Genomic DNA, 21,245 nt, shown 5'->3' with positions numbered 1-21,245 from the left:
TCAAGGTGACACTTAGTCTAAGCCCAAGTCTTGAAGACCTGAAGAGGTTGTTTAAACATAGGTCTGCTCTAAACTTCCCGTAGACTAGTTAAGAAATTACAAAAGTATGAGAGGTGGCAAGTATTTTATTTATGCAAATAGTGTCTGTCTGGCAGTCCCGCATAAGGTCGGATTTTCAGTCATCTAGAAGAAGAACATTGACCTAGAGGAGGCAAACAATGTGCAACTAAGAATGGACAGGTAAACAATGTCCACTAAAAGAGTTTCCATCTCTTTCTGTGTAACTTATCCAAATCTCACAAACAGATCAACATTTTCTAAGCGGACACCTGCTGAACAACAGTTCAAAACTTGTTTATCAAAGTAGAATATTGAGGAGCATCTGAAATGCTTTGCAAAGCCTTTGGAAAAAAAGAGAAAAAAAACTATCTACGAAAACAAGAGGTAACTTGATCAAGACTTGGTTGAGTCAGTGTGTGGGTTGACCACACGAATGTGTTGAACTCTGCTTTAACTTGTGCTGTTCTGCAGTAGAGTAAGGCTTCCTGGTGCAGAGCAGGGTAAGAAACATCAGGATGAATGCCTCCATATGGTTCAGCTCTGGTCCTGAGCTTGGTCTGACTGGTTTTGTCCCACCCTTCTATCTTTTAAGACCAGAAACACCACCTTGCAGATTCTGCTCTTGAAGGAGTGACTCTTCATGTCTGACTTGGCACAACCAGGCATCCAGTCCATCAAGTCGGCAGTTGACTACAAGGCATCTTGTTTGCGCAGTTCCCCATGGAACACCCCAAATGAGATCCTTGGTGGCAAGTTGCATGGAGTAACTAATGCTGGCCCCACGAAAGTCAAGAGCTCAGCTGTTTTCCTTCGACCTTCATGCCAGCAAGGCCTCAGTGTGGCCTTCCCTAACACCGCAAACACAGCCAGTTGCCAGACTCAAGACTGGGGCTTGTGGTCGGCAAGGATCCGTGAGCACCAACCATTCCTCTCGCCCATTTCCCTCGCACGTTCGCCACGTCCTTGGCTCAGAAGGACCTTCTGCCAACTCTCTGCGGGCCGGGAAACGCACGGGGACACTCGCCACGGGCTGGGCCCAGCGGGGGTCGGAGCGGGGCTGGTGCGGGCGGGCGACTCGGAACTCCGCGGCCGTCCCGCAGGAGCGAGCGGCGGCCCCGCAGACGGCCGCTCCGCGCCCCGCGCCCTCCCGCGGACCCGGGCGGGCGGACAATGGGAGATCAAAGCGCGGGGAGGAGGAGGAGGAGGAGGATGGTGGTGCTGGGGGCGGCGGGAGCCGGGGCGGAGTGGTTACGTGTGGCGCTCTCTCTGCGCTCGATTAGTGTTCCTGGGGAGGGAGCGAGCGAGCGAGCCGGCCGGGGACAGCGGGGTGGGGGTGCGGGGCGCGCCGCCGTGTGCGCGCCCGCCCGCCCGCGTGTGCGCGCCCGGGTGTGTGTGAGCGCGCGTGTGTGCGTGCGTGCCCGCCCGGCGGGGTGCGCGAGGGGGAGAGCGCGAGGGCGAGCGGGGAGCGAGCGAGTTGCGCAGCTGCGGTGCGCGCAGCCCCGCCGCCAGCAGCAGCAGCAGCAGCAGCAGCAGCACCTCAGCGGCACGGAGCGAGCGGAGCTGCTAGCTGCGCTGGAGAGAGACGCGCAGGGAGGAGGAGGAGGAGGAGGAAGAAGAAGAAGAAGAAGAAGAAGAAGAAGAGGAGCAGGAGGAGGAGAGGAGCAGCAGCAGGAGGAGGAGGAGGAGGAGGAGGAGAGCGACGGAGAAGACGGGGGAGGAGGAGGGAGAAGAGGAGGCCACACGGACACCAACTGGAACAAAGTATTTCCAAACCAGCACCCAACTCCACCTTGTGAGGCTCCCAGCATGGCTTCCGAGGAACTCTACGAGGTAACAGCCCCCGGCGTCCGCCCTGCCCCCGGCCCCGCCGGCCACCCCGCCCCGCCCGCGGTGGAGCTCCGATCTCCCCCGTCCGCCGGGCCCCGTCAGCCGCCGGCCCCCCGCCCCGCTCCCCTCCCCGGTTCCGCCGGCGGAGGACGGAAATGTGAGCGAACGGAGGAGACGGCGAAGTGCTGCCCGTGGCCTGCGCTCCCCCCCCTGCCCCCCCCGCCCCCCCCCCCGCGGCACGCAGCCGCCCGCACGGCACTTCGGCCCGGCGGCAGCGGGGAGGGAGCGCCCTGACAGCCCCCCGGGCAGCCCGCAGCGCCGCGCCGAGTTCTCGCCGTGCGCCGGCTGGGGGGGGCTCGGCCCCGATCCGTCTCCGTCCCGGAGTCCCGTGCCACCATCGTGCGCCGCCGCCGTGCGAAACGCCGCGATGAGAACTCGGGGCGGTGCGGGGAGCGGGGATCCGCACGACATCCCCCGCCCGTCGGCTCTGGGGGACACGGGAGGGTGCGACTTCGAATTTCCTGTCCCGAGTGTGTCAATTTCACATCCTTGCCCTTAATTGAAAAGCATGATGGTCCTCTTGGATTTAACTTCCTTGTTTTTATTTTTGCAAGAAGTCATCCCTGGGAGCTGAGATGAGGTTATCGTTTTCTTGTCTTTCGGTTGAATAAATAGTCTTCCACCAAACAAAAACGCTTTTATCTAGTGGGTAATGGGCATTTCGGCAGCACTCAGTAAAAAATATTTATATCCATGGGCTGGAATGCTAAGGTCAAAGCAGCCGACCGGCCTTCAGGACACTTGACAGAAGGCGATGGCTTCCCGTGCTGGTGGTGTGCTCATATCTCACCGGTGGGATTGCACCCCCGTGTTGAGGTGGAAGGCTCTCTTTGAGGGATGGTGTTCTAAGTGAGTCGAGTGCCGAGTGGAGGTGCTGAACTGATGGACGGGAAGACTAGAGGCCTATGTTCCCAAGGCAGATAGATCATGGCTAATTGCTTTGGCAAGTTTCCCCACCCTCACTGCATGGCTTAAGCCAGTCTCAAAGGGATGATCCCTGGAAGTAGGCAAGAAATTTAGAGACTGCTCTCCATAGAGGAGATTTGTCCCGGCTTTGCTTTGACTTCAGGAAAAGTTCTGTCAGGCTGGAATAGTTGGGTTTGCAGACCATGTTGTGGCTAGTACTTGAATGTTGCATCTTTCTGGATTTGTTCAATGACCAACAATGGGTTGTTGGTTTTGATAGGCGTAAGTGTGACCAGAAAAACTGTTTGCTGGACATTGGGCTGAAGTTAACCGTGACCACTGCTTGGTTGACTTGTGTTGGAAGTGTTGGCTTTGTGAAAGGTTCCAGTAGGCCGTTGACCATGGTCATTCTTGCTAGGCAGGATAGGTGCGCAGTTCCTTGAGCAGAAGCCTGTTTTTCAAAACACCTGAAGTGATAAACTGCTCTGTTTAGTTTTAAAATCAGTCAACATTGTTTCATTGTTAAGTGCAAAGTTTATTGGAGGTGCTAAAATTGTAGATGCTTTTGGACTTGCATGTGGTCAAGCTGTCAAACTGTCTTTTTTGCAATCTTTTTTCTAAATTGCTGATCGTTTTGGACAAATTTTATGTTGTAATGCAATTTATGAAAATCACAGATAATTTAAATGTAGTGAATACTTACTTGGGAAGTACACAACTGCAAGTTGACCTGAAATGTTGAACATTATGTAATCTAAACATTCTGTGAGTTACCACGTATGAGTGACTGTTTCATGGATATTTTCTTTGTAATGAATGCAATACAGTATTTTTTTTAGTCTGGTTATTGAAGTCTAATGCAATTTGGTTTATCTTTATTTTTTTCTTTTGAATCTTGATCGTGTGTTTTGAACAAAAAGAAAGTGCATAATCTATTTGAGAGTATTAGGCTAAATATGAATGATAGGTGTTGTGGTTCTTCCAAAATATAAGAGAGAAATCTTTGTGTAACCAATAAAAATGAAGGTAAGTACCTTTAAAAGTAATAATAAAAATAAATTATTTAAAAAAAAAAAAAAAGTGGATTAGTTGTTGTTTGTAGGTTGATTTTTACTTTTACTGTGGATGTGATATAATCTCTGGAGAGAGGGAGCCTAACTGTAGGCCACTGATTGGGAACTGAAAGATAGAAACATGGAAGAAGTGTTCTTGCAGGCTGAAAGAGTGGCTTTGTTGGGCTGACTGTACATCCTGCATGTTTGTTTCTCAGCTTTCTCGGGATTGTGGTAATGATGACTGGATATATATTTTTTGAGGGGGGAGATGATCTGAAGGAAATGTGAAGCATGTAGCAAAAAGCATCGAAGAGGCTGTCCTTTCTAGATGGAAAATGAAATACTTAGTAATCTTGCCAGCCTCTATGGGTGAGGCTAAGAACATAGTGCTTCCGTTTGCAAGTTTGACTTTTCAAGTGACAACATGTTGGTGAGGTGGACAGAGTCGGAGGAACTGGTGAACAAGACAGCTAAGGGAAAAAATAAGCAAAAGTGCTGTCTTTTTTTTTTTTTTTTTCCCTCCTTTTTCCCGAATTTTGTGTCACTAGGCACATTTTAGGACATCTTTCTTCATCCAAGCCTTTTGTGTTTCTGTACTTTTTGAGAAGTCAGCAAGTGCTAGGTCTACTTTCTTGTACACTGTGAAAAGTTCACTTTACTGTCTGGTTCCCCACCTGTTGCACGGTTGTCGCTTGTTCTCATCATCTTCCCTGGTGTACTTAGAAGTACAATCACCACACCATGTAGGTGGTTCATCTGGAAAGCAGCTGCAGTTGTGCTGCCTCAGCAGTCATATCACTTGACCTTCTCTGGCAGATCCTTGCTATCACATCTGGGATTAAAGTCAGCCTGAATTGTGGTTGGCATGATGGATTTGTTTGATGAAATGTGGAAGTGATCCCAGGAAGGTGCTTCCCAGGACAGCTGTGCATCAGCCAGGTCAGGAGCACCAGTGGCGGTACTGAAGTGCACAGTGTTAAAGCTGTGCCGAGTTTGGCGGAGTATCTTCTAAAATTCAATAATTTCTGTACTAACTGCAGAGGAAATGTACTCTCTGCCTGTATTCTCTGCCTGTTGGAGATGATAGCAAGATGATTACCAAGCAACCAAGTGTTCCCTCTAGCTATACATACAGGGTGAGCACATACATGGTCTGCTGGATTGATCCATTTGAGAGACTGTAGTTAGACCTGAGCTGCAGTTGCTGTTCGGATGAAAACGTTCCTTTTGAGGTTTACCAGGAAGCAAGCAAAGCAGTTTGTGTAAACTTGGCAAGTTCATGTGTGCATTGGTGTTTTCTTCACTATATATTTTACCTTGACATTGCCTGTAAACCTAGCATTTTAAGGTGACTTCATCGATATTCATGAAAATATCGAAGATGAACATATTTAAGTCCTGTAATTCTATTATGATTATTTTTGTAAATTATGGAATGGATGGACTTATTTTTTTTAATTCTTCAAGTGTCTTGCTATACACATATGCATTTTTTCACCCCAATGTCTTGTGTTCTCAAGGTGGTACTTCCTTTCAGATGATGATTTGGTATTTTTGTTTTAATTTTTAGAACTAAAGCCTTTGACACTAAATTCTACCAAGACGGTGAAATTACAAACTGAAACCCATCTGTGACGCACCTGACCGAAGTCCTGTAGCCTCGCATTAGTGTGTAGGTCAAGTTTGACCACCAAATAATAGCATATCATATGCAATAACGTATGCAACAGTGGTCAAAAGTAAAAAATAAAACAGCTTCTGATACCGTGGGTTGTTTATCACTACTGTGCTGATTTCTGAAATGGCAGAATATAGAAAACTAAAGGAGAAATGCTGTCACTTAGTTGAAAATTGGTTCCTGCACAGAAATTATCAATTTAAAAGTAAAGTTTGTGTCACAGCTCCAGTTATGCTGTAGTCACGTTTTGTGAGGAGGAAAGTTTAAACATTTGTTCTAAGTAAGTTAACAGAAAGGTTGAATCTTCCGTTGTCTACAGTCTGCAACTTGTAATTTTTCGTGAACACTTGATGAAAAACTGATATTAACACAAAATTAATACTGCACTTTTGGGCTGTAGCAATTGTTTTCCCATTAAAATGGGTTGTTATTCAACCTGTTTTGCAGGAAGTTTGAAATATCTTGGGACCGATCTTCTGCTTCTTGTTTCTTTTGTGCCAATTCCTAAGATTTTGGCTAAACATCAGTGGCATTTCTTCAGAAAGGGGATCTTACATTTGGTGCGCTGTGGTGACTGAATGGTTCGGGTTTTTTTTTGACAAAATGTTGCATGAATGTTACTGCTTGTTTCAAAATGGGTGAAGGAGAGATTTGCTTGACTAAGCAAGTGCAAAGTGCTGCCCTTGGAACAATCCTAGATATGAGCATGGACCTCAAAAAGAACTCCTTGAGGGCAGCCCTGCAGAGAAGGACTTGGGGGTCCTGGTGGATGAAAAGCTGGACATGAGGCAGCAGGGTCTGCTTGCAGCCCAGAAGGACAACAGTATCTCATCAAAAGAGAGGTGGCCAGCAGGGAGAGGAAGGGGATTGTCCCTCTCTGCTCTGCCTTTGTGAGGTTCCAGCTGCAGTACTGGGTGCAGCTTTGGGGCCACCAGCTCAGGAACGATGTGGAGCTGTTGGGGTCGGTCCAGAGGAGACCCCTGAGGATGAGGAAAGGGCTGTAGCATCTCTCCCATGAGCACAGGCTGAGAGAGCGGCACTTGTTCAGCCTGGAGAAGAAAAGGATCCTGAGAGACCTCACTGTGTCTTTACAGTGTGTATGGGAGGCTTATAAGGAAGACTGAACGACTTTTTCAGGAGAGAGGGCAATGGTTTTAAATTGGAGGATGGTAGATTTACACTGAGTGTAAGGAAGAAATTTTTTACATTGAGGGCAGTGAAACATTGCAGAAAAGTTGCAGGGAAGCTGTGGTTGCCCCATCTTGTGAAGTGTTTAAGGCCAATATAGATGGGACTTGTGTCCTTGCCAGTGCAAGGGGGGTTGGAACTAGATGAGCTTGAAGGTCTCTTCCAATCAAAACCATCCTGTGACCCTGAACAAGAGTAGAAACTGTACTTCTAATTTAGAAAAGAGTTGAGGATTAGCTTGATCCCTCTTTGGTCAATGTCACTCTTTTAAATTAGAGAACTAATGCAAGAGAACCTTAAGAATGGAATCACCACTGTACTCTTCTCCACGTCCCTTGCTACACTGTCCTTATCACTTTACAATATCTCTTATCATCTGTCCCAGAGCTCTTGACAGAGCCCAGGAGGCCTCAGTGCCTCCCCTTCCACTGCTGCCTTGCAAGTGCCCAAGCCCCGACTCCTTCAGTACGTCATGCCCCTCTGCTGTGCTGCTGGCCTGGCAGGACTGCAGTAGCTGTTCTGTGCTCCAAGTTCCCAAAGGAGTTAAATTCTACCTGTGACCTGTGTAGGATTGCAAATGATTCACAGAAAATGACTGTTTTTTTTAACATACAAAACTGTTTTGTACACACATGTACATCTAATATGCACGTACATTATGAAAACAGATTTTATTTCTTGATGTTTTGGGTCAATCAGAGGTGTTGACGAATGCAGTATCAGTTGCACTTAAGAGTTACAGAACAATTACTTCCAGCTTACAAGTCTGTAATGTCACAGATGCTTGCTACCAGTGTGCCTACACTTAGTACCTCTCCAATGAGGAAAAATTATTGGATACAAAGAACTTAACGAGACACATCACATGCAGCCTCTTGTTCTTCAGGAAGCTTGGCATAGCTGGAACAGTATCAGTGATGCAGTATTTCCCTTTTGACTTCTCAGTAGGTACGGCTTAGTTTATTCCTGACCTCTGCAGCATGCTCTGACCTGTGCCAAGCCATGGGAAAAATGAGTTACTGACAGTTATGGTGTCATTTTTATCTGAGAAGTATTCCTTGCTTGCAAGGATTGTATTTGATACAAAGCTTTGTCAACTAGAATGACTTCCTAAATATGTGATAGCTGGATGTGCAGATCTGTTAGATATAACTGATAGGCAGATCTATAATGCTACTCATAACACACTGTAATGAACTCCCAATCTGGTGTCACTGCATGATATATTATTTTTGGTTATCTGATGGAAGTACATACATACTGTACATGAAAAGTGAAAGAAGAGTGCATAAGTCCCATTAGATTCTGTTCTTTTGGGATGGCTGGATGACATGTGATAACACTGCACGTCAATAGCTGCAGAATTGTTGAGGATTTTTTGTTTGTATTTGTGGAAAAATGACTTTAAGTGATTTTAGCCACTTTGCTAGCATTAAAGTGTTCAACTAAGCATCTATTTACTGAATAATTACACCGGGCTTAATATGACTCTTCAGTGAGGCTGCACAGTTTATAATCATATTGCATGAAATAAATTAGTACAGCTTCTTGACCGTGCTTTGTCTGATGACTTGTTCTCTTCTCTCTTTTTTTTTCTCATTACCGGGGAAAGATGAATGTATGTTTTAAGTGGCATAACCACATCTATAGTTGTGCCTCTCCAAACTCTTCCGCCACCGCAGTTTCTGAATGTTTCACAGCTTCTCAGTAATTTAAGTCATATGCTTGGTTTTTAATCTCAGAAGAAGTTTGGAGGTACGTTTCACAGATATGTATGCAGGGGAACACTGAGGTACATTTTTATTGTTGAAATGGATATAACTCAGCTGTAAAATTCTTCCCCGACACTGTGGTGTGATGGATGTTTTATTTAGGAGATATTTAAAAGCCTATAGTTTTTGAAGTTCTTCCCATAAAACATGGTTATTAAGTGAAGCATCATCTGTATGTTGATTACACTTGAATGTAGATTTATTACGGGTTCAAAATGATTCCAAGTAACTTCAGGAAAATTATCTGCATTATGGTCTGACTGGTTGCTGCCTTAGAGTTGTTCTGTTTAATTTTAGCACCTGACTTTCCTCAGTTGTACGTATAAAATACAGCTTGTGCCAGCACAGTGTGACTCTTCGGTCATATTTTACTGGCTAGGTCATGTACAAGGTTAAAACTAACGGACCTGGAACTGTGTCTTGAAGAAATAATAAGAATGTAAGACTGTACGCATCACCACAACAGATTTGCCCAGTTCAGCATCCTGATGCCTATCACTGGTCAGTAATTACTAACAGCAGAAGGGAAAAATGGGAAATGTGGTAGTCATTGGGAGCTTTTGTGGTTGGTTTTGTTGGGGCCAAGGGAGATTTCAGCTTTGGCTCCTAGAACTTGGGCAGTGTAACCCAAGGTCTCCAGGTGTTTGGAACCGTGTTGATGCCCTGCGCACATTGGCCAAGGGCTGCTGTAGACTCCAGAGTGGGCAGGCACCCCTGAGCAAAGATCATTGCCTTGTACATCCAGCATTTCTCATGGTGTCAGTAGGACATGGGATAAGTGGGAGCACGGTGTGGTTGCCAGATCTCTCACCTTCTGTGTCAAGCTAAACGTCTGTCCTCTTCCCTTCAGACCTCATTTCTAAGCACGTGTTGCGATCTTGTTCAACTGGAAGAGTTTAACTACAAACCTTATCTGAGTCATAACCACTAAAAAAGTTGCTGTTAGCAAAGTAGTAACTTTAACCTAAGGTTTCAAGAAGAGGTTATTATGACATGTGGTCAAGCAAAACAGAAGTACAAACTCTAGATAAAATCAAATATCATCACCAGCTGTGTATATTCTAGATGCCTGCAAAAACTTTTGTGAAGACTTGATATGCATAAGGTCTGTATCCCAAAATAAAGTCTGGATAACTGCTTTGAATGAGCAGACTGCTAATTTAGAAAAGTTAGAGAGAGGAATATGGTCATAGGAAGAAACAAATTGTCATAACAAATTTCAGGAATTAATCCCATTATTTGAAATGAATAGTACTTTGTAAGTGTAAACATGAAAGTTTTACTAGAGTGTAATCATTCTTAAATTTGGAAGATTTGTGGAAAACTCTTCCAAAGGAAGAAAAGTCAGAGCCATACAGTAACTGTTTGGTAGCTCTTAAATGGCTTTTCATGGTTACAGGTAGAGATATGCTTGTTTGGGTCGTAGATAAGGAACAGATGTGATCTTTGATTAGAAGATATTTCTAAGAATTAAGAAACACAAGGACAGTAAAAGCAATGATGTTTTCATCAGACCGAGAATCTTGAGCTTTTGTTCTTAGTGCACTTTTCTGTGGAATTAGACCATAAACATATTCATTTTGAACAAATGTATTTAAAGCACACTGCAGTCAGTTGAGTGAGCGTTTCTAGATAGATGATTTCTGATGCCTTCTGAAGGTGACACTGTAGATCCTCTTCCTCTGGAAGACTGGACTTCCATAGAAACAACTACCTACTATCTTTTACAGCTGAAAAAATAGCTATGTCTGAACACTCACAAGGGAATGTTTTAGAAGAGTCAATCAATTTTCACTTATGATCCAGTAAGGTCAGAAGATTCAAAGTTAAAATTTAAACTCATTGCACTCCAAGCTGTTTATAACAAGGGGGTTAAAGCCCAACTTCCAAAATTCTTTTCAGATTTTCTTATTTTCATTGTGTGGTTCATATGCATAGTACTTCCTGATTTTGTTTCATTTATACAAAAAGTTATGTATTGAGAGGGGGATTAAAGGACTCTTGTATGATATCTATTTTATTTTAATTCAAAAGAAACATACATGAGATAAAGTAATAAAGAAGTCCAGTACTAGTTTAATAGAGCATAATCTTTGGGAGGCATAATTTCCAGAGAATTAATATTAGCTATATTTTTACCCAGATCATTTCTGATCATCAAGGAATCATAAAATTATAGGGATTTGAAAGAATCTCTGGAGATCTTAGAGTCCAACCTCCTGCTATGACAGGTGTCTTATAGAAGGTTACATAGGAAAGTGTCCAGGTGGGTCTTGAATATCTTAAGAGAAGGAGACTCCACAGCTACTCTGGGAAGCCTGTTCCAATGCTCCATCACTCACACTAAATACACTCAATAAGTTCTTCCTTAAGTTAGTGTGGAACTTCCTGCATTCTAGTTTCTGCCAGTTTTCCCTTGTTTTATCACTGCGTGCCACTGAAAAGAATCTGCCCTCTACAATTTGACTCCTTCACTTTAGAAGGAGGAGCTTTCTCTTCTCGAGGCTGAGCAGCCCCAGGTCTCTCAGCCTTTGCTCATACAAGAGATGCTCCAGGCCCCTTATCATCTTTATGGCCCTCTTCTGAACTTGGTCTTTAGGTCTAGGTCTTGCTGAATGACAGCACACCCTTCTGGTGTGTCAGCCACTCCTCCCAGCTTTGCATCATCGCAAACTTGCTGAGGCTGCACTCTATCCCTTCATCCAGGTCATTGATGAAAGTGTTAAATAAGACCACACCCAGAATCATCCTCTGGAGAACCCTGCTACAAGCCTCCAACTAAACTCTACACTGCTGATCACAATCCTCTGAGCTCCATCGGACAGCCAGTTCTTAATCTACTTCACTGTCTGCTCATCTATCCCACTCTTGCTAAGGTTCATTGCAAGGATTTTCTGACTGTGAAACACTTTGCTGAAGTTAAGGTAGACAACATCTCCTGCTCTCCCCACGTTTATCCAGCTGATGATGACATCATTACAGGCTACCAAATTGGTCAAGCAAAATTTCCCCTTGGTGAACCTATGCTGACTACTCCTGATAAACTTATTTTCTTCCACCTGCTTGGAGATGACATCCACAACAAGTTGTTCCATTGCCTTCCCATGGACAGCAGTGAGGCTGACTGACCCATAGTTGCTCAGTTCCTCCTTGGCCTTTTTGAAGACTAGGGTGGCACTAGCTATCCTCCAGTCTTCAGGCAGATCTTTCGAAGACGATAGAGAGTGGTTCAGCAACTGCCTCCGTCAGCTCCCTCAGCATACTTGGTTGAAACTCATCAGGGCCCATGGATTTAAATGCATTGATTTTCCATCACCAGTATGTGACCAACTTCTTCTCAACTCAGGGGAAGTCAACCTTTCTCCAGTTTCTAGTTTTCCTCAGGGATCTGGGATTTCCTAACAGCAGACTTGGCATTAAAGACTAAAGCAAAGAAGGCATTCAGCATCTCCACCTTCTCAAACATCCCCTGTTATCAGGATACCCACATGGTAATGGTCAGTAACAATAAATCATTTTTCCCAGGTGCTGATGGCAAATGAAGTACCTTCATGTTTCGAAAGTTCTGTAAACGGTTCAGATCCTATTTAATTCTTGTTGCAGGCATCTCATATCAGGGTAGCTGCTTAATTGATTTGTTTTTTTTCTCCTACCACATTATACTCATCAAATCTCCTGAGATTAGTGCTTATTTATTTAAACTGCTCAGCACTAAAATATTACCTTCTGAATTAGAAATAAATTGTTTTGTTTAAGGATTCTTCTTTGAGATGTGGCATTGTAAGAATGTTTAATCATGGAAGACAGCATACCCATCTTAATTGTATGCAAACTGTGCCATGCTTCTCTTCATTCTCATCAGTGAAGGCTAAATAGCAGGATTGGTTGTATATTATTGGATTTTTTTTTAATGCTTCTTCAAGTACATCTTGTTTTTGAAACCATCTATTTATAAGTATCAGTGTCAATTGTGAGTTAAATTTTGCTTATTTGGTGTTTCACCTGTTTCAAGGCATGTTGAATGAAGTGATGTTTTGGAAGTTCTCTCTGGTGGCATTAGTGACAAAACATGGATTTTGTGAGAGGCAGGATTGTAGGAGGACATTGTAATGTTTCTGATCCCTTGAATACTCCACGTGCAGTAACAGATGAAACATTTTTTCTGTTGCCTGTTTATACCTATTCCTATGTTATTTGCCTCTGATCACCCAGATGAAATTATTTGTTCCAATTTTCATACCTTCAGATACTGAAAAGCAATGAAGGATGGGCAGTTGTTGGTTAAATTACAGTTAAAACAGTGCGAGATACACTTTATCTTCAACATAAGTGAAGATTGTTGTTATTTATACTTTACTGGCATTGGTCTCTAACATGTGAGGTTTCTGTCTTTATTACTGACTGTTATTTGAACATATTCAATATTAATTGAATTATTCAACATTGAAGTCATTACTCAAGTAATTACAACTAAGTTTATTCTAAAGAATGTTATCACCTGTACTTGAACATATATCTCTCTAATTAAAGCTATTAGATGTAACAGAATGAAGTCCTTGCGTGCATACAAAATAATTTCCTTCATTATGACATTATTATTGACAAGTAAAAAAATGTTCTTTGGCTTATTTGTTTGTTCTTGGTGAGCATTTTTATAAATAGTGGGACTTCATGACACGAATTATTCTAACATGTATATATATGTGTGTGTCTGTGTGTCATTTTGTTTCCATTAGTAAAATAATGCTTTATATGGCTCTAACTTTATTTTTTTTCTTGTTCATATTTAAGAAGCGTGGATTAAGATGTGAACAGTGATGACTAAATTTAGGGAAGAAATTTTGTATCTTTATATGCTGAATCGAGTCTTAAAGTATACAGAGACATAACATTTACAATAAGTGGAAGGAAAAAGTGGTGGCTGGACTGTGGAACCATGTGATAATTCTTTGTATTCTGCTTTTCACTAAGCAACTGCTCTCTATCCATTAACTTGTCCCTTTTGTCAAATGTTTGAGCTCTGCCTTCCCAGCCTCTTCCCAATAGATGTTTCTCTCGTTTTCAGTCAAACCACAAGATAAAGCTTTTTCCATCTGACTTATTCAGAAAAGTACAATTTCAGAGTGGAATCAGTTCTCTACTGATTGTGAAGTAAGGATGATTTTTATTTTTCTGAGCAAGAAACTGGAACTTTCTTACGAAGTGAGAGAAAGACATATTCTGCTAGAACTGCCTTATCTTTCGTAGAATTTGGCAAATGGGTTGGCAGGTTCTGTAGGGAGAAAATGTTGGATCTCATCATTAGGATACCTGAACGCTGTCGTGAAAAGTGTAATTCTTTCTTTTCCTCTGTGACAGCTAATGTAGCACTGAGCAAACCAGTCAGCCTGAGTATTTCAGAGGTGATTGCTAGATTGCTAATTGTTCATCTTTTACTTGAGTCAAAACGCGAGCAGTTTAAAGTTTGTTTGTTTTTCTAAAGTAAATATGGTCAGAACATCTTAGAATAAAATAATCTAATTGAGTCTTATAGAGAGAAGCTACAAGTAGAAGTACAGGTCACAGACAAAGCTCTCTCCCTTTTATGCTTTATTTATTTCTTTCTTTAACTAACTGTGAAGAAGTATTCAGCTAGCATGCAGTATCATCTTTGATATTCTCTGTAATCAGTGATGAGACTCATCTGGCCATTCAGACCTTCCAAATAAATTTCTCTAGAAGGTCGTCAGAATTGAAACTTTCTCCTTTCTCTACAAAGAGATATAGAAAGGCTACTCTGGTTCATTTAGTCAGTTCTGTTAAATATGCTTAAATTGCAACATGCTGAGCACTGAACTTTTCTCCCCCTACAGTCTTCTGAACCTATTGCAGGATAGTTCTCAACTTCTTCATCACAGGCCTTCCCTTGAGACTGTAAAGTGTGTTAGTAGGTGAATGTTGTTAAGGGATTGTGCTACTGAAGCTGGGTTTAGGGACAGCACTGAGCTATTGTGGTGTAAAGCAAGGATTGTTTTTTTATCTTAGTGACAATTGTCTGGGTGGTTGATCAAGTTGTGCTCTTAAACCATAATTGTACTTAATGTTTTTTTTTACCTTAAACTCCAAAGGATTTTGGATGGCAGCACATTATTATTGACTTCAGCAGCTCCTTCCTCAGACATCTCAGCCATTTCTTCCATTGAACAACAGAAACTTGGCCATTTTTCAAAAGGGTTGAAAAATTAGCCTGGCACAATTAAACAACAAAAAAGCTTATCTCCAGAAGTTTTAATTTGGTTTGAACCATTCCTCTGTGTTTCAGTGAGTAGCTGTAGAGATATCTGCTGATATGACAAAGTATGTGTCCAAGGTTGTTAGAGTACGGGCAAGTAGTGTACACAGAACAGCCTCAGTGAAAGCACACAGAGAACGGGAGGGAGGGGGAGGAAATTTGCCCATCCTGACAACATTTGTGATGGTTGTTGCATATGCTGTGATTGAAGGAAGATAGAAGAAACTGGGTAGATATTGGGTTGGTTGCAGCAGATCAAAGCAGACTTTGATCAGTTAAAAAACATCTGTCCAGTAGTGTATTGCATTTTAAGCTGGGCTAATTCAGTATACTGCTTTGTGGTATGGCCACAGGGCTGCTTGCCCTTGACTTGTGCTGGCTCTGGAAGAGGATCCACATCCTTTGGGGACACTTGGAGGGCAAGCTGTGGGACAAAGAAACTGTGCTAGGTCATCATGTCAGAGCTGAGGACAAACCTGTTCTGCACCACGTAGTTTTGGGCCACTTGCACTTCTATTTTGATATAGGCATGGTAAAGACCTGCTTGCAACAGTTTGGGATTCCAGTTAATTCTCAGTCATATCATAGAATCACAGAATGGCTTGGGTTCAAAGAGACCTTGCAGCCCGCCCAGCTCCAACTCTGTGCTGTGGGCAGGGCTGCCTCCACCAGCTTAGGCTGCCCAGGGCCCCATCCAACCTGGCCTTGAGCCTCCAGGGATGAGGCATCCACAGCTTCTCTGGGCAGCTGTGCCACTGCCTCACTGCCCTTTACACCAAGAATTTCCTCATAACATCTCACCTAAATCTCCTTTTAGTTTAAAGCCAATCCCCCTTGTCTTACCACTATCAGACCATGTAAGAAGTTGATTTCCCTCCTGCTTATAAGCTTTAATTGTTGGAAGGCTTGCATAGCTAATATTTAACATTACTTATTAACGTTTTCCTAAGTTTTACACTAAACACAGCAGTTAGAAAATGTGATGAATTTTTTCATTACTTTTTAGTGCCCAACACAAGTGATAAAACTCTTGCAGTCATGTGAGGCTATTTTGTTGTTTTTGTTTGTTTCCTGTCCACCTGGATCATATTATAATTTCACTGAGAGGTAAAACTGTTGTTGGGCAAACCCAACCTGAAGCTGTGGGTGGGTTTCATAAAAATGAAATTCAGAGTATAATTTATTTTTTAATTTAAGTTTTATTTTAGTTATGTATTGAATGGGCAGTGGGCAGGAACTGGGATAGGACAGCAACTGGGATAGGACAGCACGTCTCTTAGTAGTTGAGCTCAGTTTATGCTTTATTTCATTGAAAATGCTGCAATTAATACATATTATATTTAGTCTCTCCAATGGAATTAAAGTTCAAAGTATGGGTACCATCATTAGCTTTTGAGTAGGAAAACTTGTGCTTTTACGACTTTTGGTTTCAGTTTCATAGGCAGGAGCAAATTATTTTCACTTTAAATGTAAAGGTGGGAAAACTGATAAGGAAAGTAAGACATGTTGCTCTTCAGCTCATTTGAACATGTAAATAAGAACTGGTAGGAAAGAATAATAGCAGTTAATATTAAAGACTACAGTGCTAGTGCTTTATTATTAAAGGTGTTCATAACTGAGTGAGAATTTATAAAGCAGCCAAGTATTCTAAGTGCCCCCAGTCCAGTGTTCTCAGTTCAGTGTATGGTTAGGCCCATATTTTGTTTATATTAAGCAAAAATATTCTGTCATTTACTTACATGTAGCTCATAATTAAGAAATGTAATTTTAGGTTGAATATGATTATAAAAAGCCTAGATTATGTATTCGGTGTTCTAAAGACAATTTCATTTATTTAAAAATTTATATGTACTTACTGCAATCTAGTCTACATTTATATGCCGTTTCAAAACACCATAAAATAAATTGATTAAAATATTATTTCAGAAGTAAAGCACTCAGAAATTAGGATTGGATGAAGGTATATTCAGATGACTCACTGTTTTAACAGGTGCACGCAGCAATGAGTTTAAAACCTGTACTTGGGTTTTAAACCAGCACAATTTAATGTCATTGCCAGCCATTGGCATTGATTCTTCATTTAAATTTTACACACACACACATACACATATATATACATATATATATATATGATTAAATAAATAATTTGAAAGCACAGAAGAAGATTACACTCAGAAAAAAAAGTATTCTGTTGATCGCCATCTGGAAACTCGATTCAATACATTCAAATTAATTTACTTGCCAACAAAGTATAAAAAAAATACACCCAAACACTTCAGACTACTTATGTGAAAATGACCAAGTCAAACAGACTTCCACTGCACCACTTTTTATTGAGTGCCACGCTTCATTAAGAGTAGGATCAAATTATAAAATCAGGCCTTTCTCATTGCCCTTTCTACCTTTTCTTCTGTGGTTCTGTTCTGCTATTAATGTAAAAGACAGTCTGGCCTAGGCACTTGTTCTTTTATATATATGTTTTTCTTGAATTCTGTGTCTAATTATCTGCAAGATAATGACAACTAAACAAATTGGATTCTTAGGAACAGAAAATTGCCTCAAATTTTTGTAAGTTCTGAACATTTTTTTACAGACATGAAGGTCAGAGTTCCTCAGATTCATAACATCCAGTGCTACTTTTATTTTTAATGTATTATTTTGGACAAGTCTTGGAATACATCACTGATTCTTTTGTGTTTTTTTTTCTTTAATTTCCCCAAAATATAATCTGAATAAAAGTTATCATAATTAAAAGGACCCTTCTTGGACACAAGAAAGAATCCTAGTAATTTTCTTACTGTATGAGAACTCTTTCAAATTTTAATATTTGTGAAATATGTTAGGGTGATTTGTGCTGTTCTATTCCTTCAGTAATATCAGGAATGTATATGCATATATAACATATATGTATTGGTATATATATACTATAATACATATATGTGACAGTATTTATATAACACTATACATATACTGTTATATGGAAGATACTAAGAGTGGAAAATAATATTAGAGGTGCTGTTTGCTTAGAAATAACTGATGATAGAGAAGTCAAAGAAATGTTCTTTATTGGGTACGTACTCTGTCTCGATGAGTAACCTCTTTCATTTGGAACAGTTATGTGAAGAGGAATCTTTCTTCAACTGTCTGAATGCAGAGAAAATATGTACTGCTGTTTCAGAGTGATTATAGTAGGAGATCATTAACAAAACCTTCCTAGACTTGATAATGTCCTCAGCTCTTTTGTCATGCTTTTCTGAGAATAAGAGTTATTTTCTGTAAAATTTTACTTTTATGAAAAAAAATTAACCAAGATCTAAGCTCTCTTAGCTTTCACCAGTACAATCAGCACTGGTAGCTCTTGTATATTTAAATCAGTTCTATTCAGTACAGCTCTTGCCAACAATATATACTCACATTTTTTTCAAAAGGATGATTTCTAAAAATAATTTAGCAGAGATTTTACTGAAAAAAATAAAGAAAACTATTTTGTCTGGAAGTTACATCTTTTAAAATTAAACATTATTCTGGAGGTTTGTAATTCTTACAGTGCAAATTCAATACAGACGGATATGAAGCTGTCATAACATAAAGAGGCAGGGGTGAACCTTGTGTCAGTGGGATTAAGAATGATATTTAAATTACCTTACTTATTAAGAGCAAAACAATGCTAGTAGTGATGTTAGTCTACTAGACAGACAGTAATAGTAAAGAAAACGAAAATAATGCAAAAATATTATTCTATGTTTCTTTAGAAATCCTACTGTGAATCTAAACACTAGTTCTCTGGGCAAGTTCTGGATGTTGTATTCAAAGATTGCAGCAAGTTACAAAAAAAAATTGCCTTATCTGCTAAGAGCAACCAAATTTAATATTTTTCTTTACTGCAGTCAGCATTTTCACAATAATACACGTCTAAGAATACATGTAAGGTATTTGGGTTTATATTTTGTTTTTCTTCAATTTTAAGTATTTTGAAGAGGTGTAAATGAAATAGGATGGGCCAAGATGCAACATAAATAGTAGACTGGATAGGCCAATAATGATCAGAGGTAGAACTGTGGAAAGGCTGAGATGAGAGCTTGTCAGCAGAAAATAGAAGAAAGACTGCAGAGTCGGTGCTTGCCCAACTGTTCATGCTGAATACAACTTGTCTGTATTTATTTCATTTTGAGGCTGAAAGGTTAACAAAGATATTCACACAGCTATGATATGTTTTTGTAAGGCGCTTGATGTAGAACTGCACACTATTCTGATTTTCAAAATCTGGCTCTTTGCTAAGTCAGCGTGGCCAATATTGAATATATTAAATATAGATTCATAGAACCACAGAATCACCATGGTTGGAAAAGACCTCCAAGATCTTTCAGTCCAGTTGTCTGCCTACCACCACTATTTCCCCCACTAAACCAGGTACCTCAGTACAACATCTAAATGTTTTCTTGAACACCTCCAGGAATGGTGATTCCAACACCTCCCTGGGCACACTGTTCAGTGCCTGACTGCTCTTTTGGAGAAGAAGGTTTTCCGAAGACCATCCTGAATTCCCTCTGGCACAACTTGAGGCCATTCCCTCATGTCCTATCACTAATTACACAAGAGAAAAGGCTGACTCCCACCTCACCACAACTTCCCTTCAGGTAGGTCTCCTGACAGCCTCCTCTTCTCCAAACTAGACAATCCCAGTTCCCTCAGCTGCTTCCCATAAGATTTGTGCTCTAGACCCTTCACCAGTTTCATTGCCCTTCTCTGGACGTGCTCCAGGGCCTTGATGCCTTTCTTGTAGTGAGGGAACCAAAATGGAACACAGTACTCAAGCTGGTTAATGAACAGATCATAAAGCAGTAATAGATGAGGGACACTCATGTTGGATTTTATAGAGATTTCACAGCCCATTGCTTTGAGGACTTGGATAATGACCAAGGGGAGAGCAGAATATGATTTCCGGCAAAATGCATACCTGCAAAAAATTGGTGGATTGATAACTGAAGGATGTTCTCTAGTTAGTTAATGGAGATCGTTTTAACATGTGTTAATATAGCTAAATTTATCTGTCTAGACAGTAAGATCATACATGTAGGCTGGAGAGTAGTACTTCAGAAAGCGCTAACTCTTCACGGATAAGATGCAGTAGCTAAAATGCACTCTGTAGTTCTTTGGTATGGATATGAGGGATCTGAAATAATATGGGGTGTATTTTTATTTTGCAGTATGTTTCTAGTGATGTAATATTAGAAAAGGATATCCTGTTTGAGGCTGAGATACAGAAAAGCACCCTTGTTGAACTCAGAAAAAATTCAGAAAAATACATAAAGGACAACAAAAATCCTTGAAAGAAATATGTGAACAAACATATGATGTATTTAGTAAGAGCCTAGAGTCCAGTCTACTAAGTTTAGCAAATGGAAGTTTAAGAGGTGACTGATAGCCTGCAAGTACGCATATGGGGCCAAACATTTCAGAAAGAGCCATTACCTTTACTGTAGTAGTCAATAATATTGCAAAATATGGCAGCTGAAGGCTGAACTCAGGTATATTTCTTTTAGAAACAGAATAAATTTAAAACTGAAGGCAGTTATCTATCAGAAGAATTTATTTAAGGATGTTCTGAATATGCAAGTGACAAAAGCTGTGAATCTTTGCAAAGAGATGCCTCTAGCTCAGGCAGAATAAGATGATCTGTTGCAGGAATGATGGAGTGATATTGTACAGGAAGGCAAACTGCACTCTCCTCACTTGGCTAAGTCTGTGAGTTTGGTAACACAAGTCATTGACAAAATGTGGCAAAGATGTTTCAGCATCAAAGGTGCCCTGAACTCAGCATCAACATGTGGCCATATATTTACAAAAAGGAGGTTGAAAAAAGAAAGGAAAGGTATGGCTGGGGTGGTGAGAAGAGGGCACAATGATCAGTTTAAGTTGTATTTTAAGAAGAAAATGAGTTATGAGATTTGTTAAATAAAAATATATCACAAACCAAGCACTACATACTTCTGGCTACCATTTTGAAGGATTTCAACATGATAATTGTGTGAATTAACAACCAGCTGGGAGCAATACTCTGCTATTTAATAAAGGAGAGGACATGAGGTTCTTCTAGACAGGAAAGAATCTACATTGTTAACAGATGACCTGAAAGTTCAGCTCATTGAAAAGGCAAATATTTTGACCAGGAGAATAATTCTTCATGTACAACACTGTGAGTAGAAGAGTTTAAACCATACAACTATTTTTAACCGTGTCACAGCTTTTGAGCTCAGTCTTCCAGTTATTTCATAAACAGTATTTTAAAAAGCTAAATAGATCTTCCTTGATGAATGTAGAGGTGGATATGTCACAAGCTTTTTAGATTTCATTTTTTTGTTTGTGTAATTTCTGTGTTTTCTGTAACAGTTCATGGTAGATTTTTGTCTCTTGTTCTCAGTATCTGC

General features: G+C 41.0%; 1 protein-coding gene across 1 annotated transcript in view; it reads left to right on the top strand.

The window, feature by feature from the left end:
* The first annotated feature begins 879 nt into the window (after positions 1-879).
* Positions 880-21,245, top strand: part of CDYL (chromodomain Y like) — a 105,905-nt gene continuing 85,539 nt past the window's right edge. The window contains 3 exon segments of the mRNA XM_042869983.1: positions 880-906; positions 908-1,097; positions 1,100-1,890. Coding sequence (XP_042725917.1) covers positions 880-906; positions 908-1,097; positions 1,100-1,890 — 1,008 coding nt within the window.

This window comes from Lagopus leucura, unplaced genomic scaffold (assembly GCF_019238085.1).
Source record: "Lagopus leucura isolate 7727_CA_CO unplaced genomic scaffold, USGS_WTPT01 Super-Scaffold_100002, whole genome shotgun sequence".
NCBI lineage: Eukaryota > Metazoa > Chordata > Aves > Galliformes > Phasianidae > Lagopus > Lagopus leucura.
Note: the sequence above shows the minus strand (reverse complement) of the source record. Positions and strands in the feature narration are given on the sequence as shown.